This window comes from Salvelinus namaycush, chromosome 28 (genome assembly GCF_016432855.1).
Source record: "Salvelinus namaycush isolate Seneca chromosome 28, SaNama_1.0, whole genome shotgun sequence".
In the NCBI taxonomy this organism is placed as follows: domain Eukaryota; kingdom Metazoa; phylum Chordata; class Actinopteri; order Salmoniformes; family Salmonidae; genus Salvelinus; species Salvelinus namaycush.
The window spans coordinates 4,565,108-4,590,107 of record NC_052334.1 but is presented as its reverse complement, the minus strand read 5'-3'; the positions used below and the strand labels follow the sequence as shown (position 1 = coordinate 4,590,107).

Below are 25,000 nucleotides of genomic sequence, written 5' to 3'. Positions count from 1 at the left end.
AGTTAATGCTGTAACTTAATCTGATATAAAGAAGTAACAAAACACTTTTGAAATTTGACGTTTGAGAAACGGGTGAACGTTTTATTCTGACGCGAGACTGTGACTGATTGCTGGCTGTTACGCTGATGTAAAGATTAGGGCGTGTCTAGTCTTACCCTTCTTCTAGAACATACATAATACAATACAAATGTGACATTTGGAGAAACACAAATATGTGGAGTGGGAGGAGCAACCCAAGCTGTAAAATAAAAACACTTAAAAATTTGACTTTTGGAGAAACAGAAAGATGTTGGATTTTTAAAAGTCAGAATCTGAAGTCAAATTGGTAAAATCGGTGAGATCTTGTTGTCCTTTTTTAATTTTAGCCTCCTCTTCAGATTGCCTTCTATCATCAGGCTTCCTGTCTCTGCTCCTCTCCTCCTGTTCTGTCGTTGAGCTTCCTGTCTCTGCTCCTCTCCTCCTGTTCTGTCATCGAGCTTCCTGTCTCTGCTCCTCTCCTCCTGTTCTGTCATCGGGCTTCCTGTCTCTGCTCCTCTCCTCCTGTTCTGTCGTCAGGCTTCCTGTCTCTGCTCCTCTCCTCCTGTTCTGTCATCAGGCTTCCTGTCTCTGCACCTCTCCTCCTGTTCTGTCATCAGGCTTCCTGTCTCTGCTCCTCTCCTCCTGTTCTGTCATCAGGCTTCCTGTCTCTGCTCCTCTCCTCCTGTTCTGTCGTCAGGCTTCCTGTCTCTGCTCCTCTCCTCCTGTTCTGTCATCAGGCTTCCTGTCTCTGCACCTCTCCTCCTGATCTGTCATCAGGCTTCCTGTCTCTGCTCCTCTCCTCCTGATCTCTCATCGGGCTTCCTGTCTCTGCTCCTCTCCTCCTATTCTGTCATCGGGCTTCCTGTCTCTGCACCTCTCCTCCTGATCTGTCATCAGGCTTCCTGTCTCTGCTCCTCTCCTCCTGATCTGTCATCGGGCTTCCTGTCTCTGCTCCTCTCCTCCTGATCTCTCATCAGGCTTCCTGTCTCTGCTCCTCTCCTCCTGTTCTGTCATCGGGCTTCCTGTCTCTGCTCCTCTCCTCCTGTTCTGTCATCAGGCTTCCTGTCTCTGCTCCTCTCCTCCTGATCTCTCATCAGGCTTCCTGTCTCTGCTCCTCTCCTCCTATTCTGTCGTCGAGCTTCCTGTCTCTGCTCCTCTCCTCCTGTTCTGTCATCGGGCTTCCTGTCTCTGCACCTCTCCTCCTGTTCTGTCATCAGGCTTCCTGTCTCTGCTCCTCTCCTCCTATTCTGTCATCAGGCTTCCTGTCTCTGCACCTCTCCTCCTATTCTGTCATCAGGCTTCCTGTCTCTGCACCTCTCCTCCTATTCTGTCATCAGGCTTCCTGTCTCTGCACCTCTCCTCCTATTCTGTCATCAGGCTTCCTGTCTCTGCACCTCTCCTCCTATTCTGTCATCAGGCTTCCTGTCTCTGCACCTCTCCTCCTATTCTGTCATCAGGCTTCCTGTCTCTGCACCTCTCCTCCTATTCTGTCATCAGGCTTCCTGTCTCTGGTCCTCTCCTCCTGTTCTGTCATCAGGCTTCCTATCTCTGCAACTCTCCTCCTGTTCTGTCATCAGGCTTCCTGTCTCTGCTCCTCTCCTCCTGTTCTCTCATCAGGCTTCCTGTCTCTGCTCCTCTCCTCCTGTTCTCTCATCAGGCTTCCTGTCTCTGCTCCTCTCCTCCTGTTCTGTCATCAGGCTTCCTGTCTCTGCTCCTCTCCTCCTGTTCTGTCATCGGGCTTCCTGTCTCTGCTCCTCTCCTCCTGTTCTGTCATCGGGCTTCCTGTCTCTGCTCCTCTCCTCCTGTTCTGTCATCAGGCTTCCTGTCTCTGCACCTCTCCTCCTGTTCTGTCATCGGGCTTCCTGTCTCTGCACCTCTCCTCCTGATCTGTCATCGGGCTTCCTGTCTCTGCTCCTCTCCTCCTGTTCTGTCGTCGGGCTTCCTGTCTCTGCTCCTCTCCTCCTGTTCTGTCATCAGGCTTCCTGTCTCTGCTCCTCTCCTCCTGATCTGTCATCAGGCTTCCTGTCTCTGCTCCTCTCCTCCTGATCTGTCATCAGGCTTCCTGTCTCTGCTCCTCTCCTCCTGTTCTGTCATCGGGCTTCCTGTCTCTGCTCCTCTCTTCCTGTTCTGTCATCATGCTTCCTGTCTCTGCTCCTCTCCTCCTGTTCTGTCATCGGGCTTCCTGTCTCTGCTCCTCTCCTCCTGTTCTGTCATCGAGCTTCCTGTCTCTGCTCCTCTCCTCCTGTTCTGTCATCGGGCTTCCTGTCTCTGCTCCTCTCCTCCTGTTCTGTCATCGGGCTTCCTGTCTCTGCACCTCTCCTCCTATTCTGTCATCAGGCTTCCTGTCTCTGCTCCTCTCCTCCTGTTCTGTCATCGGGCTTCCTGTCTCTGCTCCTCTCCTCCTGTTCTGTCATCGGGCTTCCTGTCTCTGCACCTCTCCTCCTATTCTGTCGTCGAGCTTCCTGTCTCTGCTCCTCTCCTCCTGTTCTGTCATCGGGCTTCCTGTCTCTGCACCTCTCCTCCTGATCTCTCATCAGGCTTCCTGTCTCTGCTCCTCTCCTCCTGTTCTGTCATCATGCTTCCTGTCTCTGCTCCTCTCCTCCTGTTCTGTCATCAGGCTTCCTGTCTCTGCTCCTCTCCTCCTGTTCTGTCATCGGGCTTCCTGTCTCTGCTCCTCTCCTCCTGATCTGTCATCGGGCTTCCTGTCTCTGCACCTCTCCTCCTGTTCTGTAGTCGGGCTTCCTGTCTCTGCACCTCTCCTCCTATTCTGTCATCAGGCTTCCTGTCTCTGCTCCTCTCCTCCTGTTCTGTCATCGGGCTTCCTGTCTCTGCTCCTCTCCTCCTGTTCTGTCATCGGGCTTCCTGTCTCTGCACCTCTCCTCCTATTCTGTCGTCGAGCTTCCTGTCTCTGCTCCTCTCCTCCTGTTCTGTCATCGGGCTTCCTGTCTCTGCACCTCTCCTCCTGATCTCTCATCAGGCTTCCTGTCTCTGCTCCTCTCCTCCTGTTCTGTCGTCGGGCTTCCTGTCTCTGCACCTCTCCTCCTGTTCTGTCATCAGGCTTCCTGTCTCTGCTCCTCTCCTCCTGTTCTGTCATCAGGCTTCCTGTCTCTGCTCCTCTCCTCCTGTTCTGTCATCAGGCTTCCTGTCTCTGCACCTCTCCTCCTGTTCTGTCATCGGGCTTCCTGTCTCTGCACCTCTCCTCCTGATCTGTCATCAGGCTTCCTGTCTCTGCTCCTCTCCTCCTGATCTGTCATCAGGCTTCCTGTCTCTGCACCTCTCCTCCTGATCTGTCATCAAGCTTCCTGTCTCTGCTCCTCTCCTCCTGATCTGTCATCAGGCTTCCTGTCTCTGCACCTCTCCTCCTGATCTGTCATCAGGCTTCCTGTCTCTGCTCCTCTCCTCCTGTTCTGTCATCAGGCTTCCTGTCTCTGCTCCTCTCCTCCTGTTCTGTCATCGGGCTTCCTGTCTCTGCTCCTCTCCTCCTGTTCTGTCATCGGGCTTCCTGTCTCTGCTCCTCTCCTCCTGTTCTGTCGTCAGGCTTCCTGTCTCTGCTCCTCTCCTCCTGTTCTGTCATCAGGCTTCCTGTCTCTGCACCTCTCCTCCTGTTCTGTCATCAGTCTTCCTGTCTCTGCTCCTCTCCTCCTGTTCTGTCATCAGGCTTCCTGTCTCTGCTCCTCTCCTCCTGTTCTGTCGTCAGGCTTCCTGTCTCTGCTCCTCTCCTCCTGTTCTGTCATCAGGCTTCCTGTCTCTGCACCTCTCCTCCTGATCTGTCATCAGGCTTCCTGTCTCTGCTCCTCTCCTCCTGATCTCTCATCGGGCTTCCTGTCTCTGCTCCTCTCCTCCTATTCTGTCATCGGGCTTCCTGTCTCTGCACCTCTCCTCCTGATCTGTCATCAGGCTTCCTGTCTCTGCTCCTCTCCTCCTGATCTGTCATCGGGCTTCCTGTCTCTGCTCCTCTCCTCCTGATCTCTCATCAGGCTTCCTGTCTCTGCTCCTCTCCTCCTGTTCTGTCATCGGGCTTCCTGTCTCTGCTCCTCTCCTCCTGTTCTGTCATCAAGCTTCCTGTCTCTGCTCCTCTCCTCCTGATCTCTCATCAGGCTTCCTGTCTCTGCTCCTCTCCTCCTATTCTGTCGTCGAGCTTCCTGTCTCTGCTCCTCTCCTCCTGTTCTGTCATCGGGCTTCCTGTCTCTGCACCTCTCCTCCTGTTCTGTCATCAGGCTTCCTGTCTCTGCTCCTCTCCTCCTATTCTGTCATCAGGCTTCCTGTCTCTGCACCTCTCCTCCTATTCTGTCATCAGGCTTCCTGTCTCTGCACCTCTCCTCCTATTCTGTCATCAGGCTTCCTGTCTCTGCACCTCTCCTCCTATTCTGTCATCAGGCTTCCTGTCTCTGCACCTCTCCTCCTATTCTGTCATCAGGCTTCCTGTCTCTGCACCTCTCCTCCTATTCTGTCATCAGGCTTCCTGTCTCTGCACCTCTCCTCCTATTCTGTCATCAGGCTTCCTGTCTCTGGTCCTCTCCTCCTGTTCTGTCATCAGGCTTCCTGTCTCTGCACCTCTCCTCCTGTTCTGTCATCAGGCTTCCTGTCTCTGCTCCTCTCCTCCTGTTCTCTCATCAGGCTTCCTGTCTCTGCTCCTCTCCTCCTGTTCTCTCATCAGGCTTCCTGTCTCTGCTCCTCTCCTCCTGTTCTGTCATCAGGCTTCCTGTCTCTGCTCCTCTCCTCCTGTTCTGTCATCGGGCTTCCTGTCTCTGCTCCTCTCCTCCTGTTCTGTCATCGGGCTTCCTGTCTCTGCTCCTCTCCTCCTGTTCTGTCATCGGGCTTCCTGTCTCTGCACCTCTCCTCCTGTTCTGTCATCGGGCTTCCTGTCTCTGCACCTCTCCTCCTGATCTGTCATCGGGCTTCCTGTCTCTGCTCCTCTCCTCCTGTTCTGTCGTCGGGCTTCCTGTCTCTGCTCCTCTCCTCCTGTTCTGTCATCAGGCTTCCTGTCTCTGCTCCTCTCCTCCTGATCTGTCATCAGGCTTCCTGTCTCTGCTCCTCTCCTCCTGATCTGTCATCAGGCTTCCTGTCTCTGCTCCTCTCCTCCTGTTCTGTCATCGGGCTTCCTGTCTCTGCACCTCTCCTCCTATTCTGTCATCAGGCTTCCTGTCTCTGCTCCTCTCCTCCTGTTCTGTCATCGGGCTTCCTGTCTCTGCTCCTCTCCTCCTGTTCTGTCATCGGGCTTCCTGTCTCTGCTCCTCTCCTCCTGTTCTGTCATCATGCTTCCTGTCTCTGCTCCTCTCCTCCTGTTCTGTCATCAGGCTTCCTGTCTCTGCTCCTCTCCTCCTGTTCTGTCATCGGGCTTCCTGTCTCTGCTCCTCTCCTCCTGATCTGTCATCGGGCTTCCTGTCTCTGCACCTCTCCTCCTGTTCTGTCGTCGGGCTTCCTGTCTCTGCACCTCTCCTCCTATTCTGTCATCAGGCTTCCTGTCTCTGCTCCTCTCCTCCTGTTCTGTCATCGGGCTTCCTGTCTCTGCTCCTCTCCTCCTGTTCTGTCATCGGGCTTCCTGTCTCTGCACCTCTCCTCCTATTCTGTCGTCGAGCTTCCTGTCTCTGCTCCTCTCCTCCTGTTCTGTCATCGGGCTTCCTGTCTCTGCACCACTCCTCCTGATCTCTCATCAGGCTTCCTGTCTCTGCTCCTCTCCTCCTGTTCTGTCGTCGGGCTTCCTGTCTCTGCACCTCTCCTCCTGATCTGTCATCAGGCTTCCTGTCTCTGCTCCTCTCCTCCTGTTCTGTCATCAGGCTTCCTGTCTCTGCTCCTCTCCTCCTGTTCTGCCATCAGGCTTCCTGTCTCTGCACCTCTCCTCCTGTTCTGTCATCGGGCTTCCTGTCTCTGCACCTCTCCTCCTGATCTGTCATCAGGCTTCCTGTCTCTGCTCCTCTCCTCCTGATCTGTCATCAGGCTTCCTGTCTCTGCACCTCTCCTCCTGATCTGTCATCAAGCTTCCTGTCTCTGCTCCTCTCCTCCTGATCTGTCATCAGGCTTCCTGTCTCTGCACCTCTCCTCCTGATCTGTCATCAGGCTTCCTGTCTCTGCTCCTCTCCTCCTGTTCTGTCATCAGGCTTCCTGTCTCTGCTCCTCTCCTCCTGTTCTGTCATCGGGCTTCCTGTCTCTGCTCCTCTCCTCCTGTTCTGTCATCGGGCTTCCTGTCTCTGCTCCTCTCCTCCTGTTCTGTCATCAGGCTTCCTGTCTCTGCTCCTCTCCTCCTATTCTGTCATCGGGCTTCCTGTCTCTGCACCTCTCCTCCTGTTCTGTCATCAGGTTTCCTGTCTCTGCACCTCTCCTCCTGTTCTGTCATCGGGCTTCCTGTCTCTGCTCCTCTCCTCCTGTTCTGTCATCAGGCTTCCTGTCTCTGCACCTCTCCTCCTGATCTGTCATCAGGCTTCCTGTCTCTGCTCCTCTCCTCCTGATCTGTCATCAGGCTTCCTGTCTCTGCACCTCTCCTCCTGATCTGTCATCAGGCTTCCTGTCTCTGCTCCTTTCCTTCTCTCCTCTGGCTTATATTATATATATATCTATATACTTATATTCTGTTCATCCCTCCTTTTGTTTGCTCTCTAAACTTGCCCATCGTTTGTCATTTACTTTGTGTCAACAAACATGCACACACACACACACACACACACACGCACACACACAAACACGCACACACACATTTGCTTTGTGCTAAGCTTCACTGAACTGATACCATTGCTTGCACAGACAAGTTCAAGTCTTTCATTACAAAAAGTGTAAGTAAACACTCACACACACACAATCACACACACACACACACACACACACACACTCACACATACTCACACACACACACACACACACGCTCACACACACACACACACACACACACACACACACACACACACACACACACACACACACACACACACACACACACACACACACACACACACACACACACACACACACACACTCACACACACACAGTCAGAACAAATGGAAAGTCTTTCATTACAAAAAGCAATTAATTTAATTAACCTCTAATCAAATGTGCAGCGTGTCTGTCTTCAGGATGTATCTGTCTTAGTGTGTCTGTCTTGTCTGTCTTAAGGACGTGTCTGCTGTGTCTGTCTTAAGGACGTGTGTCTGTCGTGTCTGTCTTAAGGACATGTGTCTGTCTTGACTGTCTTAAGGACGTGTGTCTGTCTTGTCTGTCTTAAGGATGTGTGTCTGTCGTGTCTGTCTTAAGGACGTGTGTCTGTCTTGTCTGTCTTAAGGATGTGTATCTGTCTTGTCTGTCTTAAGGACGTGTGTCTGTCTTGTCTGTCTTAAGGATGTGTGTCTGTCGTGTCTGTCTTAAGGACGTGTGTCTGTCGTGTCTATCTTAAGGATGTGTATCTGTCTTGTCTGTCTTAAGGACGTGTGTCTGTCGTGTCTGTCTTAAGGACGTGTGTCTGTCGTGTCTGTCTTAAGGAAGTGTGTCTGTCGTGTCTGTCTTAAGGACGTGTGTCTGTCTTGTCTGTCTTAAGGACATGTGTCTGTCTTGTCTGTCTTAAGGACGTGTGTCTGTCGTGTCTGTCTTAAGGACGTGTGTCTGTCTTGTCTGTCTTAAGGACATGTGTCTGTCTTGTCTGTCTTAAGGATGTGTGTCTGTCGTGTCTGTCTTAAGGACGTGTGTCTGTCGTGTCTGTCTTAAGGAAGTGTGTCTGTCGTGTCTGTCTTAAGGACGTGTGTCTGTCGTGTCTGTCTTAAGGACGTGTCTGTTGTGTCTGTCTTAAGGAAGTGTGTCTGTCTTGTCTGTCTTAAGGACGTGTATATGTCGTGTCTGTCTTAAGGACGAGTGTCTGTTGTGTCTGTCTTAAGGAAGTGTGTCTGTCGTGTCTGTCTTAAGGACGTGTGTCTGTCGTGTCTGTCTTAAGGACGTGTGTCTGTCTTGTCTGTCTTAAGGACGTGTGTCTGTCGTGTCTGTCTTAAGGACGTGTGTCTGTCGTGTCTGTCTTAAGGACGTGTCTGTTGTGTCTGTCTTAAGGAAGTGTGTCTGTCTTGTCTGTCTTAAGGACGTGTCTGTTGTGTCTGTCTTAAGGATGTGTGTCTGTCGTGTCTGTCTTAAGGACGTGTATCTGTCGTGTCTGTCTTAAGGACGTGTGTCTGTCGTGTCTGTCTTAAGGACGTGTCTGTTGTGTCTGTCTTAAGGAAGTGTGTCTGTCTTGTCTGTCTTAAGGACGTGTATCTGTCGTGTCTGTCTTAAGGACGAGTGTCTGTTGTGTCTGTCTTAAGGAAGTGTGTCTGTCGTGTCTGTCTTAAGGACGTGTCTGTTGTGTCTGTCTTAAGGAAGTGTGTCTGTCTTGTCTGTCTTAAGGACGTGTATCTGTCTTGTCTGTCTTAAGGACGTGTCTGTTGTGTCTGTCTTAAGGAAGTGTGTCTGTCGTGTCTGTCTTAAGGACGTGTGTCTGTCGTGTCTGTCTTAAGGACGTGTCTGTTGTGTCTGTCTTAAGGACGTGTGTCTGTCTTGTCTGTCTTAAGGACGTGTGTCTGTCGTGTCTGTCTTAAGGACGTGTATCTGTCGTGTCTGTCTTAAGGATGTGTGTCTGTCTTGTCTGTCTTAAGGACGTGTGTCTGTCGTGTCTGTCTTAAGGACGTGTATCTGTCGTGTCTGTCTTAAGGACGTGTGTCTGTCTTGTCTGTCTTAAGGACGTGTGTCTGTCGTGTCTGTCTTAAGGACGAGTGTCTGTCGTGTCTGTCTTAAGGACGTGTCTGTTGTGTCTGTCTTAAGGAAGTGTGTCTGTCTTGTCTGTCTTAAGGACGTGTCTGTTGTGTCTGTCTTAAGGATGTGTGTCTGTCGTGTCTGTCTTAAGGACGTGTGTCTGTCGTGTCTGTCTTAAGGACGTGTGTCTGTCGTGTCTGTCTTAAGGACGTGTGTCTGTCGTGTCTGTCTTAAGGACGTGTCTGTTGTGTCTGTCTTAAGGAAGTGTGTCTGTCTTGTCTGTCTTAAGGACGTGTATCTGTCGTGTCTGTCTTAAGGACGAGTGTCTGTTGTGTCTGTCTTAAGGAAGTGTGTCTGTCGTGTCTGTCTTAAGGACGTGTGTCTGTCGTGTCTGTCTTAAGGACGTGTGTCTGTCGTGTCTGTCTTAAGGACGTGTCTGTTGTGTCTGTCTTAAGGAAGTGTGTCTGTCGTGTCTGTCTTAAGGACGTGTGTCTGTCGTGTCTGTCTTAAGGACGTGTGTCTGTCGTGTCTGTCTTAAGGACGTGTGTCTGTCGTGTCTGTCTTAAGGACGAGTGTCTGTCGTGTCTGTCTTAAGGACGTGTCTGTTGTGTCTGTCTTAAGGAAGTGTGTCTGTCGTGTCTGTCTTAAGGATGTGTATCTGTCGTGTCTGTCTTAAGGATGTGTGTCTGTCGTGTCTGTCTTAAGGACGTGTGTCTGTCGTGTCTGTCTTAAGGACGTGTATCTGTCGTGTCTGTCTTAAGGACGTGTGTCTGTCTTGTCCGTCTTAAGGACGAGTGTCTGTCGTGTCTGTCTTAAGGACGTGTGTCTGTCGTGTTTGTCTTAAGGACGTGTATCTGTCGTGTCTGTCTTAAGGATGTGTGTCTGTCTTGTCTGTCTTAAGGACGTGTGTCTGTCGTGTCTGTCTTAAGGACGAGTGTCTGTCGTGTCTGTCTTAAGGACGTGTATCTGTCATTTCTGTCTTAAGGACGTGTGTCTGTCGTGTCTGTCTTAAGGACGTGTGTCTGTCTTGTCTGTCTTAAGGACGTGTATCTGTCGTGTCTGTCTTAAGGATGTGTGTCTGTCTTGTCTGTCTTAAGGACGTGTGTCTGTCGTGTCTGTCTTAAGGACGAGTGTCTGTCGTGTCTGTCTTAAGGAAGTGTGTCTGTCGTGTCTGTCTTAAGGACGTGTGTCTGTCGTGTCTGTCTTAAGGACGTGTGTCTGTCGTGTCTGTCTTAAGGACGTGTCTGTTGTGTCTGTCTTAAGGAAGTGTGTCTGTCGTGTCTGTCTTAAGGACGTGTGTCTGTCGTGTCTGTCTTAAGGACGTGTGTCTGTCGTGTCTGTCTTAAGGACGTGTGTCTGTCGTGTCTGTCTTAAGGACGAGTGTCTGTCGTGTCTGTCTTAAGGACGTGTCTGTTGTGTCTGTCTTAAGGAAGTGTGTCTGTCGTGTCTGTCTTAAGGACGTGTATCTGTCGTGTCTGTCTTAAGGATGTGTGTCTGTCGTGTCTGTCTTAAGGACGTGTGTCTGTCGTGTCTGTCTTAAGGACGTGTATCTGTCGTGTCTGTCTTAAGGACGTGTGTCTGTCTTGTCTGTCTTAAGGACGAGTGTCTGTCGTGTCTGTCTTAAGGACGTGTGTCTGTCGTGTCTGTCTTAAGGACGTGTATCTGTCGTGTCTGTCTTAAGGATGTGTGTCTGTCTTGTCTGTCTTAAGGACGTGTGTCTGTCGTGTCTGTCTTAAGGACGAGTGTCTGTCGTGTCTGTCTTAAGGACGTGTATCTGTCGTTTCTGTCTTAAGGACGTGTGTCTGTCGTGTCTGTCTTAAGGACGTGTGTCTGTCTTGTCTGTCTTAAGGACGTGTATCTGTCGTGTCTGTCTTAAGGATGTGTGTCTGTCTTGTCTGTCTTAAGGACGTGTGTCTGTCGTGTCTGTCTTAAGGACGAGTGTCTGTCGTGTCTGTCTTAAGGACGTGTGTCTGTCGTGTCTGTCTTAAGGATGTGTGTCTGTCGTGTCTGTCTTAAGGACGAGTGTCTGTCTTAAGGATGTGTGTCTGTCGTGTCTGTCTTAAGGACGTGTGTCTGTCTTGTCTGTCTTAAGGACGAGTGTCTGTCTTAAGGACGTGTGTCTGTCTTAAGGATGTGTGTCTGTCGTGTCTGTCTTAAGGACGTGTGTCTGTCTTGTCTGTCTTAAGGACGAGTGTCTGTCTTAAGGACGTGTGTCTGTCTTAAGGACGTGTGTCTGTTTTAAGGACGTGTCTGTCTGTCGTGTCTGTCTTAAGGACGTGTGTCTGTCGTGTCTGTCTTAAGGACGTGTGTCTGTCTTAAGGACGTGTGTCTGTCTTAAGGACGTGTGTCTGTCTTAAGGACGTGTGTCTGTCTTAAGGACGTGTGTCTGTCTTAAGGACGTGTGTCTGTCGTGTCTGTCTTAAGGACGTGTGTCTGTCTTAAGGACGTGTGTCTGTCTTAAGGACGTGTCTGTCTGTTGTATCTGTCTTAAGGACATGTTCTTTATGCACTCATTATACAACGTATCTTTGTGAATTGATCCAAGCCTATACACAAACACACACACACACACACACACATATATAAACACACAGACACACACACACACACACACACACACACACACACACACACACACACACACACATATATATAAACACACACACACACACACACACACACACACACACATATATATAAACATAAATACACACACACACACACACACACACACACACACACACACACACACACACACACACACACACATATATATAAACACACAGACACACACACACACACACACACACACATATATATAAACATAAATACACACACACACAGACACACACACACACATACACACACACACACACACATATATATACACACACAGACACACACACACACATACACACACACACACACACACACATATATATACACACACAGACACACACACACACACACACACACACATATATATAAACATAAATACACACACACACACACACACACACACACACACACACACACACACATATATATACACACACAGACACACACACACACACACACACACACACACACACACACACACATATATATAAACACACACACACAGAGTCGTAGAAAAAACTCGGGAAACTGATGGATTAGAAGTTTTTAATTATTTTAATGAGCTGTGATTATTATGTGGTGAATATCTGGCATTTAAACAGGTTGATTATTAATTAAAAAGCAACTACACTATGAGGCTTTGTTTTATTATGAGAACACTTTATGAGAAGATGTTTGTGTGTGTGTTTCTGTGTGTCAGAAAGAGTGACAAAGGCTGAGAGAGTATGGAGAGTAACCAGTGAGAGAGTATGGATAGTAACCAGTGAGAGAGAAGGAGAGAGTATGGATAGTAACCAGTGAGAGAGAAGGAGAGCGGATGGATAGTAAACAGTGATAGAGAAGGAGAGAGTGTGGATAGTAAACAGTGAGAGAGAAGGAGAGAGTGTGGATAGTAAACAGTGAGAGAGAAGGAGAGAGTATAGATAGTAAACAGTGACAGAGAGGGAGAGAGGATGGATAGTAAACAGTGACAGAGAGGGAGAGAGGATGGATAGTAAAAAGTGAGAGAGAAGGAGAGAGGATGGATAGTAAGCAGTGACAGAGAGGGAGAGAGGATGGATAGTAAACAGTGACAGAGAGGGAGAGAGGATGGATAGTAAGCAGTGACAGAGAGGGAGAGAGGATGGATAGTAAACAGTGACAGAGAGGGAGAGAGGATGGATAGTAAACAGTGAGAGAGAAGGAGAGGGGATGGATAGTAAACAGTGATAGAGAAGGAGAGAGTGTGGATAGTAAACAGTGAGAGAGAAGGAGAGAGTATGGATAGTAAACAGTTAGAGAGAAGGAGAGAGGATGGATAGTAAACAGTGAGAGAGAAGGAGAGAGTATGGATAGTAACCAGTGAGAGAGAAGGAGAGAGGATGGATAGTAAACAGTGACAGAGAAGGAGAGAGGATGGATAGTAAGCAGTGACAGAGAGGGAGAGAGGATGGATAGTAAACAGTGAGAGAGAAGGAGAGAGGATGGATAGTAAACAGTGAGAGAGAAGGAGAGAGGATGGATAGTAAACAGTGCGAGAGTATGGATAGTAAACAGTTAGAGAGAAGAAGAGATGATGGATAGTAAACAGTGAGAGATAAGGAGAGAGTGTGGATAGTAAACAGTGACAGAGAGGGAGAGAGGATGGATAGTAAACAGTGAGAGAGAAGGAGAGAGGATGGATAGTAAACAGTGATAGAGAAGGAGAGAGTATGGATAGTAAACAGTGATAGAGAATGAGAGAGTATGGAGAGTAAACAGTTAGAGATAAGGAGAGAGGATGGATAGTAAACAGTGAGAGAGAAGGAGAGAGTATGGATAGTAAACAGTGAGAGAGTATGGATAGTAAACAGTTAGAGAGAAGGAGAGAGGATGGATAGTAAACAGTGATAGAGAATGAGAGAGTATGGATAGTAAACAGTGAGAGAGAAGGAGAGAGTATGGATAGTAAACAGTGAGAGAGTATGGATAGTAAACAGTGAGAGAGAAGGAGAGAGTATGGATAGTAAACAGTGATAGAGAAGGAGAGAGGATGGATAGTAAACAGTGAGAGAGAAGGAGAGAGTATGGATAGTAAACAGTGAGAGAGAAGGAGAGAGGATGGATAGTAAACAGTGATAGAGAGGAGAGAGGATGGATAGTAAACAGTGAGAGAGTATGGATAGTAAACAGTGAGAGAGAAGGAGAGAGGATGGATAGTAAACAGTGATAGAGAAGGAGAGAGGATGGATAGTAAACAGTGAGAGAGTATGGATAGTAAACAGTGAGAGAGAAGGAGAGAGGATGGATAGTAAACAGTGAGAGAGAAGGAGAGAGTATGGATAGTAAACAGTTAGAGAGAAGGAGAGAGGATGGATAGTAAACAGTGAGAGAGAAGGAGAGAGGATGGATAGTAAACAGTGAGAGAGAAGGAGAGAGGATGGATAGTAAACAGTGAGAGAGTATGGATAGTAACCAGTGAGAGAGAAGGAGAGAGTATGGATAGTAAACAGTGAGAGAGAAGGAGAGAGTATGGATAGTAAACAGTGAGAGAGTATGGATAGTAACCAGTGAGAGAGAAGGAGAGAGTGTGGATAGTAAACAGTGATAGAAAATGGATAGTAAACAGTGAGAGAGAAGGAGAGAGTATGGATAGTAAACAGTGATAGAGAAGGAGAGAGTATGGATAGTAAACAGTGAGAGAGAAGGAGAGAGTATGGATAGTAAACAGTGAGAGACTATGGATAGTAACCAGTGAGAGAGAAGGAGAGAGTATGGATAGTAAACAGTGATAGAATATGGATAGTAAACAGTGATAGAGAAGGAGAGAGTATGGATAGTAAACAGTGAGAGAGAAGGAGAGAGTATGGATAGTAAACAGTGAGAGAGAAGGAGAGAGGATGGATAGTAAACAGTGAGAGAGAAGGAGAGAGGATGGATAGTAAACAGTGATAGAATATGGATAGTAAACAGTGAGAGAGAAGGAGAGAGTATGGATAGTAAACAGTGATAGAGAAGGAGAGAGTATGGATAGTAAACAGTGAGAGAGAAGGAGAGAGTATGGATAGTAAACAGTGAGAGAGAAGGAGAGAGGATGGATAGTAAACAGTGAGAGAGAAGGAGAGAGTATGGATAGTAAACAGTGAGAGAATATGGATAGTAACCAGTGAGAGAGAAGGAGAGAGTATGGATAGTAAACAGTGATAGAATATGGATAGTAAACAGTGATAGAGAAGGAGAGAGTATGGATAGTAAACAGTGAGAGAGAAGGAGAGAGTATGGATAGTAAACAGTGAGAGAGAAGGAGAGAGGATGGATAGTAACCAGTGAGAGAGAAGGAGAGAGTATGGATAGTAAACAGTGATAGAATATGGATAGTAAACAGTGATAGAGAAGGAGAGAGTATGGATAGTAAACAGTGAGAGAGAATGAGAGAGTATGGATAGTAAACAGTGAGAGAGAAGGAGAGAGGATGGATAGTAAACAGTCAGAGAGAAGGAGAGAGGATGGATAGTAAACAACAGTGAGAGAGTATAGATAGTAAACAGTGAGAGAGAAGGAGAGAGTATGGATAGTAAACCGTGAGAGGGAAGGAGAGAGTATGGATAGTAAACAGTGATAGAGAAGGAGAGAGAATGGATAGTAAACAGTGATAGAGAAGGAGAGAGGATGGATAGTAAAAAGTGATAGAGAAGGATAGAGTATGGATAGTAAACAGTGAGAGAGAAGGAGAGAGTATGGATAGTAAACAGTGAGAGAGAAGGAGAGAGTATGGATAGTAAACAGTGAGAGGAGTATGGATAGTAAACAGTGAGAGAGAAGGAGAGAGGTATGGATAGTAAACAGTGAGAGAGAAGGAGAGAGTATGGATAGTAAACAGTGAGAGAGGAGAGAGTATGCTTAGTAAACAGTTAGAGCGGAAGGAGAGAGGCATGGATAGTATAACAGTGATAGAGGAAGGAGCGCTGATGGATAGTAAACAGTGACGAGGAGTATGGATAGTAAACAGTTAGAGAGAAGGAGAGAGGATGGATAGTAACAGTGATAGAAAAGGAGAGAGGATGGATAGTAAACAGTGAGAGAGAAGGAGAGAGTATGGATAGTAAACAGTGAGAGAGAAGGAGAGAGTATGGATAGTAAACAGTTAGAGAGAAGGAGAGAGGATGGATAGTAACCAGTGAGAGAGAAGGAGAGAGTATGGATAGTAACCAGTGAGAGAGAAGTAGAGAGGATGGATAGTAACCAGTGAGAGAGAAGGAGAGAGTATGGATAGTAAACAGTGAGAGAGGATGGATAGTAAACAGTGATTTTTCATCAATACGTTTTCGAGACACATCTCTACCCCATCTCTCTCTCTCTATTATATATATATATAATATATATATATATATATATTTCTATTTCTGTCTCACACACGCTTCTTTTCTCTCTGTTTTGTTCCAGAAACTTCTCTTTCAGCCAACACACGCCTGCAGGTAGCACCTGAGAACACACACACACACACACACACACACATACACACACACACACACACACACACACACACACAACACACACACACACACACACACACACACACACACACACTGTCCAAGACGTTCCTTCACCTGCGTAACAGAGGGAGGTTAGCATACCATCTGTTTCTACACACACACACACACACACACACACACACACACACACACACACACACACACACCCAACACACACACACACACACACACACACACACACACACACACACACACACACAGCCGGCACAGTTTTAACAAATGACAAAGGCCAATGATGTCACCTAATAGTAGATATAAAAAAAACAGACAGTGGTAGAAATGTTGCCTCATCACAAACCCCTGTGAGCATCTTAACATTAGACAGTACTCTGATCTCTGTTCTCCTGGTTTGTTCTACACACTGTAGCAAGGTCAAGGGTGAGGGGGGGGGGGGGGGGGGGGTTCCACGTCACCCCGAGTTCAATAACAACACAGGCATCAGTGGCACCAATAGACTGCAAAGAGGAAGTTTATTAGGGGTTTTCGTACACGGGGGAAAGAAGGAGGAATTCAACAATCACAAGCCGTTCTCTTTGTCCGTTCCGTTATCCAAGGGGTAATCCTCACACTCGGGACCTCAGCTATTCCGGGACACAAGGGTGTTAGTCCGACAGTCCATGTCCCAACGTGTAATCTCGCAGATAGATGCTCTCTCGTCCCACTCTTCATATCGCGTTTGGTTCTCTCCTTCTCTTCCTCCTCCTCTCTTCTCGTCCTTATTCCTTGACATCCAAACCAGTGGTGCATTGTCCGTTACGAGGGTGAAGTGCCATCCCAATAAGTCCTACTTCGACGTTTCTAGTGCCCACTTGATCGCCAGACATTCTTTCTTTCACCGTGGAATATCTTTGTTCCCACTGCAACAGCTTCCGGCTAATGTACATGACTGGGTGTTCCTCACCTTCTTGGGGCTGTGATAGAACGGCACCCTCCCCTGTTTCGGACGCATCGGTCTGAACCACCTGTGGGTCCGGTGTCACCAACACAGTGCTCCCTTTAGGTCCTGGAAGGCTTTCTCTGTCTCCTCGGTCCACGTCACCTGGGCGGGCAGACGGCTACTGGTCAGATCTGTCAGGGAGCTGGCTAGGGAGGCAAAGTGGGGGAAAAATCTAGCTAGTCAACCCCACAAATGTGAGTATCTGCTTCTTGGTGAGGGGTCGGGGTCATTCCCGGATCACCTCCACTTTCTTCACCTGGGATTGACACATCCCCTCCCGAACGTGTACCCCAGGTACTCAGCCTCCCCCAGACCAAGCCGACATTTCTTTGGGTTTGCTGTTAGCCCCGTTTCCCATAAGGCCTGCACTACTGCGCTCACCTGGTTTAGATGTGTCTCCCACTCACTCCCGTGGATCACAATATCATGGATGTATGCTACCGCGTACTTCCGAAGGGGTCGGAGAACCCGGTCCATCAACCTCTGGAAGGGGGCCTGGGCCCTGTGCAGTCCAAAGGGCAGCTTCTTATAATGGAACAGACCGCCCGGGGTGGCGAAAGCAGTTTTCTCCCGTGCCTCGGGAGCTAAGGGCACCTGCCAATAACCCTTTGTCAGGTCGAGCATGCCGATAAATCGGGCGGTCCCTAGCCGTTCGATTAATTCATCAATTAGGAGGCATGGGGTAGGCGTCGATCTTTGAGATTTAATTTACCTTCGTAAAATCATTACAGAATCGAATGGTTCCGTCTGGTTTCGGCACCAACGCTATGGGACTGCACCACTCAGTATTCAACTCTTCGATTATATCAGCTTCCAACATCGTTTTTATCTCGGTCCTGACAACCTCTCTCCTTGCTTCCGGTATGCGGTAGGGTCTCAACTTTACTTTTTTTACCAGGTTCGGTGATGATGCCGTGCTGTACCAGATCGGTGTGTCCTGGTTCACTGGAGAACACATCCTGGTTTCGGGTTGACCAATTCCACTCAGCTCCTGCTTCTGGGCTTGGCTCAGCTGCTCTCCCATTGGCCGCCGGCTCGGTCTCTATGGTAGCCTTCTTCTGGGAAAAAGAGTAGAGCGCATCACGTGCATTCCATTTCTTTAGCAGGTTCACATGGTCAATCTGGGGCAGATGCGTCTCTGCTGTCTGACCCTGCAGTTAACTTCACCCACCTTCTCAATGACTTCATATGGCCCGTTCCATCAGGCCAAAAATGTACATTCTGAGGTTGGGACAAACACCAACACTTTGTCTCCTGGCTGAAAGTCCCTTGGTTGTGCCCCTCTGTTGTACACCCTCGCTTGGGCCTCCTGGGCCTCCAGCATGTGTTCCCACAGGGTTGTCATCCTATCTCTCATGTCTCCTATATGTTCCACCAAGGTTCGGTGGGGCGATGGTTGCTGTTCCCATGCTTCTTTTGCCTACGTCCAGCAGTCCTCAGGGGTCGTCTCCCGTACAGGAGTTTTGAAGAGAGAGAATCCGGTTGAAGCTTGGGGCACTTCTCAGGTCGAGAACATCAGGTTGGGTAGCAACTGGTCACAATTCTTTTCGTCAGCCTCCATCACCTTCTTTAACGTCTGTTTCAGGGTTTGACTGAATCTTTCCACCAATCCATCGGTCTGAGGGTGATACACTGAGTTGCGCAACTGGGTTATTCTCATTAGCTTGCATAGATCCTTCATGATTCGTGACATGAACAGGGTACCCTGGTCGGTCAATATCTCATCGGGAATGTCTACTCGGGAGAACAGCATAACCAACTCACGTGCGATTCCCTTGGTGGCCTTGGTGCGCAAAGGAATGGCTTCCGTGTCCCTGGTGGCATAATCAAGAATCACCAGGATGTATTGGTGCCCTCGGTAGAGGTCCCACCAGGTCCGTTGCAATCCTGCTGAAAGGAACTGAGCCAATGGACTGCCAGATATCTTCCCTCAATCACCACTCCCCTCACCTCTCCCTGCCGGCTGCCACAACACACACACACACACACACACACACACACACACACGAACAGGGACTTGAAACACCTGTTAAATGTTCAGATGTGTGATCATTACCTGTAGACAAAGCTGTTATCACACATCCACAGATGTAACGTGTGTGAATGCGGGTCTGCAGAGGTGTGACTAAACACACACACACACACACACACACACACACACACACACACACACACACACACACACACACACACACACACACACACACTTTAACAGCTGAAGGATGAGACTTTATGTTCTGCTAACCAGTCCAAGATGGTCCCAGTGTTGTGAGGAGAGACAGGCCCTGATAAATCACTAAATGAAACACGTACACGTTTAGCACGTTGTCAAAGGGTTACCTCTTCCAGCTGGATGACACACACAGATTTAACACACCCAGGTGGCTCTCCGGGATGAAGAGACGGAACGAAGATGAGGAGGAAGAAGACACACCTGTTATTAGTTTTACTCCAGAAGGAGAGACAGAGGAGGAGGAGGAGGAGGAGGAGGAGGGGGAGAAACAAGGATATCCTTGGAGAGACATTAATTATTGATTAGATCCTTGGAGACGATGTCAGGCATTAATAATGGACTGAGAGAAGTCAAACGTAGATCACGAGACGATACCTGCTCACCAGGTAAAACAAGGACTGAGAGAAAGACAGAGGGATAGAGAAGGAGAGAGAGGGTGAGAGAGAGAGAGAGAGACAGAGAGAGAGAGAGAGAGAGAGAGAGAGAGAGAGAGAGAGAGAGAGAGAGAGAGAGAGGGGGGGGAGGACTTTCTAGCGACAATAATTGACAGAGAGTTATAATGATCCACAAACATTTTCCAAAACCTGACTTTTCAGCGAACCCAAAACTGATGTTTGTTCTGCATGAAGAGAGTGATGAGAGAAGGACAGACACACATACACACACTCACTCACTCACACTTAACAAAATGGGCAACATGATGCTGTATGACTGCCATGTAGAAACAAAAAGACTCCAGCCTGCCTCTCACCCTCTGTCCCTCTCTCTCTCTCTCTCTCTGTCCCTCTGTCTCTCTCTCTCTCTCTCTCTCTGTCCCTCTGTCCCTCTCTTTCTCTCTCCTCCCTCCTTTCTCTCTCTCTGTACATAGTCAAAGCTTTCCTTAAGTTTGGGTCAGTCACAGTGGTCAGGTATTCTGCCACTGTGTACTCTCTGTTTAGGGCCAAATAGCATTCTAGTTTGCTCTGTTTTTTTGTTAATTCTTTCCAATGTGTCAAGTAATTATCTTTTTGTTTCTCATGATTTGGTTGGGTCTAATTGTGCTGTTGTCCTGGGGCTCTGTGGGTGTGTTTGGTTGTGAACAGAGCCCTAGGACCAGCTTGCTTAGGGGACTCTTCTCCAGGTTCATCTCTCTGTAGGTGATGGCTTTGTTATGGAAGGTTGGGAATCGCTTCCTTTTAGGTGGTTGTAGAATTTAACGGCTCTTTTCTGGATTTTGATAATTAGTGGGTATCGGCCTAATTCTGCTCTGCATGCATTATTTGGTGTTCTACGTTGTACACGGAGGATATTTTTGCAGAATTCTGCATGCAGTCTCAATTTGGTGTTTGTCCCATTTTGTGAATCTTGGTTGGTGAGCGGACCCCAGAACCTCCAACCATAAAGGGCAATGGGCTCTATGACTGATTCAAGTATTTTTAGCCAGATCCTAATTGGTATGTTGAAATTTATGTTCCTTTTGATGGCATAGAAGGCCCTTCTTGCCTTGTCTCTCAGATCGTTCACAGCTTTGTGAAGTTACCTGTGGTGCTGATGTTTAGGCCGAGGTATGTATAGTTTTTTGTGTGCTCTAGGGCAACGGTGTCTAGATGGAATTTGTGGTCCTGGTGACTGGACCTTTTTTGGAACACCATTATTTTGGTCTTACTGAGATTTACTGTCAGGGCCCAGGTCTGACAGAATCTGTGCAGAAGATCTAGGTGCGCTGTAGGCCTCCTTGGTTGGTGACAGAAGCACCAGATCATCAGCAAACAGTAGACATTTGACTTCGGATTCTAGTAGGGTGAGACCGGGTGCTGCAGACTGTTCTAGTGCCCGCGCCAATTCGTTGATATATATGGTTGAAGAGGGTGGGGCTTAAGCTGCATCCCTGTCTCACCCCACGACCTGTGTGAAGAAATGTGTGTGTTTTTTTGCCAATTTTAACCGCACACTTGTTGTTTGTGTACATGGATTTATAATGTCGTATGTTTTACCCCAACACCACTTTCCATCAATTTGTATAGCAGACCCTCATGCCAAATTGAGTCGAAGGCTTTTTTGAAATCAACAAAGCATGAGAAGACTTTGCCTTTGTTTTGGTTTGTTTGGTTGTCAATTAGGGGTGTAGGGTGAATACATGGTCTGTTGTACGGTAATTTGGTAAAAAGCCATTTGACATTTGCTCAGTACATTGTTTTCATTGAGGAAATGTACGAGTCTGCTGTTAATGATAATGCAGAGGATTTCCCAAGGTTACTGTTGACGCATATTCCACGGTAGTTATTGGGATCAAATTTTGTCTCCACTTTTGTGGATTGGGGTGATCAGTCCTTGGTTCCAAATATTGGGGAAGATGCCAGAGCTAGGACGATGTTAAAGAGTTTTAGTATAGCCAATTGGAATTTGTTGTCTGTATATTGATCATTTCATTAAGGATACCATCAACACACAGGCCTTTTTGGTTGGAGGGTTTTTTATTTTGTCCTGTAACTCATTCAAGGTAATTGGAGATCCAGTGGGTTCTGGTAGTCTTTAATAGTTGATTCTAGGATTTGTATTTGATCATGTATATGTTTTTTGCTCTTTATTCTTTGTTATAGAGCCAAAAAGATTGGAGAAGTGTTACCCATACATCTCATTTTGGATAGATAATTCTTCGTGTTGTGTTGTTTTAGTGTTTTCCAAATTTCCCAGAATTGGTTAGAGTCTATGGAGTCTTCAACTACATTGAGCTGATTTCTGACGTGCTGTTCCTTCTTTTTCCGTAGTGTATTTCTGTATTGTTTTAGTGATTCACCATAGTGAAGGCGTAGACTCAGGTTTTCCGGGTCTCTATGTTTTTGGTTGGACAGGTTTCTCAATTTATTTCTTAGATTTTTGCATTCTTTTATCAAACATATTTGTCATTGTTGTTCATTTTCTTCGGTTTTCTATTTGAGATTTTTAGATTTGATAGGGAAGCTGAGAGGTCAAATATACTGTTAAGATTTTCTACTGCCAAGTCTTTCTCTCTCCTCCCTCCTTTCTCTCACTCTCCCTCTCTCTCTCTCTCTCTCTCTCTCTCTCTCTCTCTCTCTCTCTCTCTCTCTCTCTCTCTCTCTCTCTCTCTCTCTCTCTCTGTCTCTCTCTCCCTCTCTCTCTCTCTCTCTCTCTCTCTGTCTCTCTCTCTTTCTCTCTCTGTCTCTCTCTCCCTGTCTCTCTCTCTGTCTCTCTCTCTGTCTCTCAATTTCAAATCAAAGGGCTTTATTGGCATGGGAAACATATGTTTACATTCTCAAAGCAAGTGAAATAGATAAATAGTATAGTAGTAAGTAGATAGATAAGTAGATAGTAGTATAGTAGTAAGTAGATGGATAAACAGATAATATATAATGAACAAAAGTGAAAAACTCTCTATCTCCAAACACACAGTCTCTCTCGGTCCAGCAGTATATCTGTGTATAATTATAATGTTTCAGGCTCCTCTGAGGAGTAATTACCATGCATCGTTTTTGTCTGTTTGTTGATGTTTTTAATGTTGCACACCAACAAACAAGTAAACAAGCTGGGAGGGGTCGCAGGGGGTCATGCAGTTGCCGTGACGATGTAACACAATGATGCGTCTCTCTTGCTCTGTCTCACCTCACACACACACATACAGAGAGAGAGAGAGGGAGAGAACGACAGACGGACGGACGGACGGACGGACGGACGGACGGACGGACGGACGGACGGACGGACGGACGGACGAGGACGGACGGAACGGACGGACGGACGGACGGACGGACGGACGGACGGACGGACGGACGGACAGACAGACAGACAGACAGACAGACAGACAGACAGACAGACAGACAGACAGACAGACAGACAGACAGACAGACAGACAGACAGAACAGACAGACAGACAGACAGACAGAGACAGTCACCTGTGATGGTATGGTAAATGGAGCGAGAGAGAGAGACAGTCACCTATGATGGTATGGTAAATGGAGAGAGAGAGAGAGACAGTCACCTATGATGGTATGGTAAATGGAGCGAGAGAGAGAGACAGTCACCTGTGATGGTATGGTAAATGGAGCGAGAGAGAGAGACAGTCACCTGTGATGGTATGGTAAATGGAGAGAGAGAGGAGACAGTCACCTATGATGTATATGGTAAATGGAGAGAGAGAGAGAGAGAGACAGTCACCTGTGATGGTATGGTAAATGGAGCGAGAGAGAGAGACAGTCACCTGTGATGGTATGGTAAATGGAGAGAGAGAGAGAGAGAGACAGTCACCTGTGATGGTATGGTAAATGGAGCGAGAGAGAGAGACAGTCACCTGTGATGGTATGGTAAATGGAGCGAGAGAGAGAGACAGTCACCTGTGATGGTATGGTAAATGGAGCGAGAGAGAGAGACAGTCACCTGTGATGGTATGGTAAATGGAGGAGAGAGAGAGACAGTCACCTGTGATGGTATTAGTAATGGAGAGAGAGAGAGAGAGACAGTCACCTATGATGGTATGGTAAATGGAGCGAGAGAGAGAGACAGTCACCTGTGATGGTATGGTAAATGGAGCGAGAGAGAGAGACAGTCACCTGTGATGGTATGGTAAATGGAGAGAGAGAGAGAGACAGTCACCTGTGATGGTATGGTAAATGGAGCGAGAGAGAGAGACAGTCACCTATGATGGTATGGTAAATGGAGCGAGAGAGAGAGACAGTCACCTGTGATGGTATGGTAAATGGAGCGAGAGAGAGAGACAGTCACCTGTGATGGTATGGTAAATGAGAGAGAGAGAGAGACAGTCACCTGTGATGGTATGGTAAATGGAGCGAGAGAGAGAGACAGTCACCTGTGATGGTATGGTAAATGGAGAGAGAGAGAGAGACAGTCACCTGTGATGGTATGGTAAATGGAGCGAGAGAGAGAGACAGTCACCTGTGATGGTATGGTAAATGGAGCGAGAGAGGAGACAGTCACCTGTGATGCGTATGTAAATGAGAGAAGAGAGAGAGAGACAGTTCACCTGTGATGGATGGTAAATGGAGAGAGAGAGAGAGAGAGACAGTCACCTGTGATGGTATGGTAAATGGAGAGAGAGAGAGAGACAGTCACCTGTGATGGTATGGTAAATGGAGCGAGAGAGAGAGACAGTCACCTTTGTCCCCTTGATGGTATGTAATGGAGAGAGAGAGAGAGACAGTCACCTGTGATGGTATGGTAAATGGAGCGAGAGAGAGAGACAGTCACCTATGATGGTATGGTAAATGGAGCGAGAGAGAGAGAGAGAGAGAGAGAGAGAGAGAGAGAGAGAGAGAGAGAGAGAGACAGTCACCTATGATGGTATGGTAAATGGAGCGAGAGAGAGAGACAGTCACCTGTGATGGTATGGTAAATGGAGAGAGAGAGAGAGACAGTCACCTGTGATGGTATGGTAAATGGAGAGAGAGAGAGAGACAGTCACCTGTGATGGTATGGTAAATGGAGAGAGAGAGAGAGACAGTCACCTGTGATGGTATGGTAAATGGAGAGAGAGAGAGAGACAGTCACTATGATGTATGGTAAAAGAAATAGAGCGAGAGAGAGAGACAGTCACCTGTGATGTTTATGGTAAATGGAGAGAGAGAGAGAGACAGTCACCTATGATGGTATGGTAAATGGAGAGAGAGAGAGACAGTCACCTGTGATGGTATGGTAAATGGAGGTACAGAGAGAGAGACAGTCCACCGTGTGGTCTGGGTAAATGGGAGAGAGAGAGAGACAGTCACGATGATGGTATGGTAAATGGAGCGAGAGAGAGAGACAGTCACCTGGATGGTATGGTAAATGGAGAGAGGAGAGAGAGACAGTCACCTATGATGGTATGGTAAATGGAGCGAGAGAGAGAGACAGTCACCTATGATGGTATGGTAAATGGAGAGAGAGAGAGAGACAGTCACCTGTGATGGTATGGTAAATGGAGAGAGAGAGAGAGAGAGACAGTCACCTGTGATGGTATGGTAAATGGAGCGAGAGAGAGAGACAGTCACCTGTGATGG

The 25,000-nt window shown here is 47.6% G+C and overlaps 1 protein-coding gene across 1 annotated transcript in view; it reads right to left on the bottom strand.

Moving 5' to 3' along the window:
* The window catches only part of LOC120022995 (phosphofurin acidic cluster sorting protein 2-like), a 148,008-nt gene that overhangs the window by 2,886 nt on the left and 120,122 nt on the right, over nt 1-25,000 (bottom strand). The window contains exons 11-12 of the mRNA XM_038966947.1: nt 17,679-17,841; nt 17,165-17,427 (exon numbers count right to left, since the gene is read on the bottom strand). Coding sequence (XP_038822875.1) covers nt 17,165-17,427; nt 17,679-17,841 — 426 coding nt within the window. The remainder of the gene's footprint in view (nt 1-17,164; nt 17,428-17,678; nt 17,842-25,000) is intronic.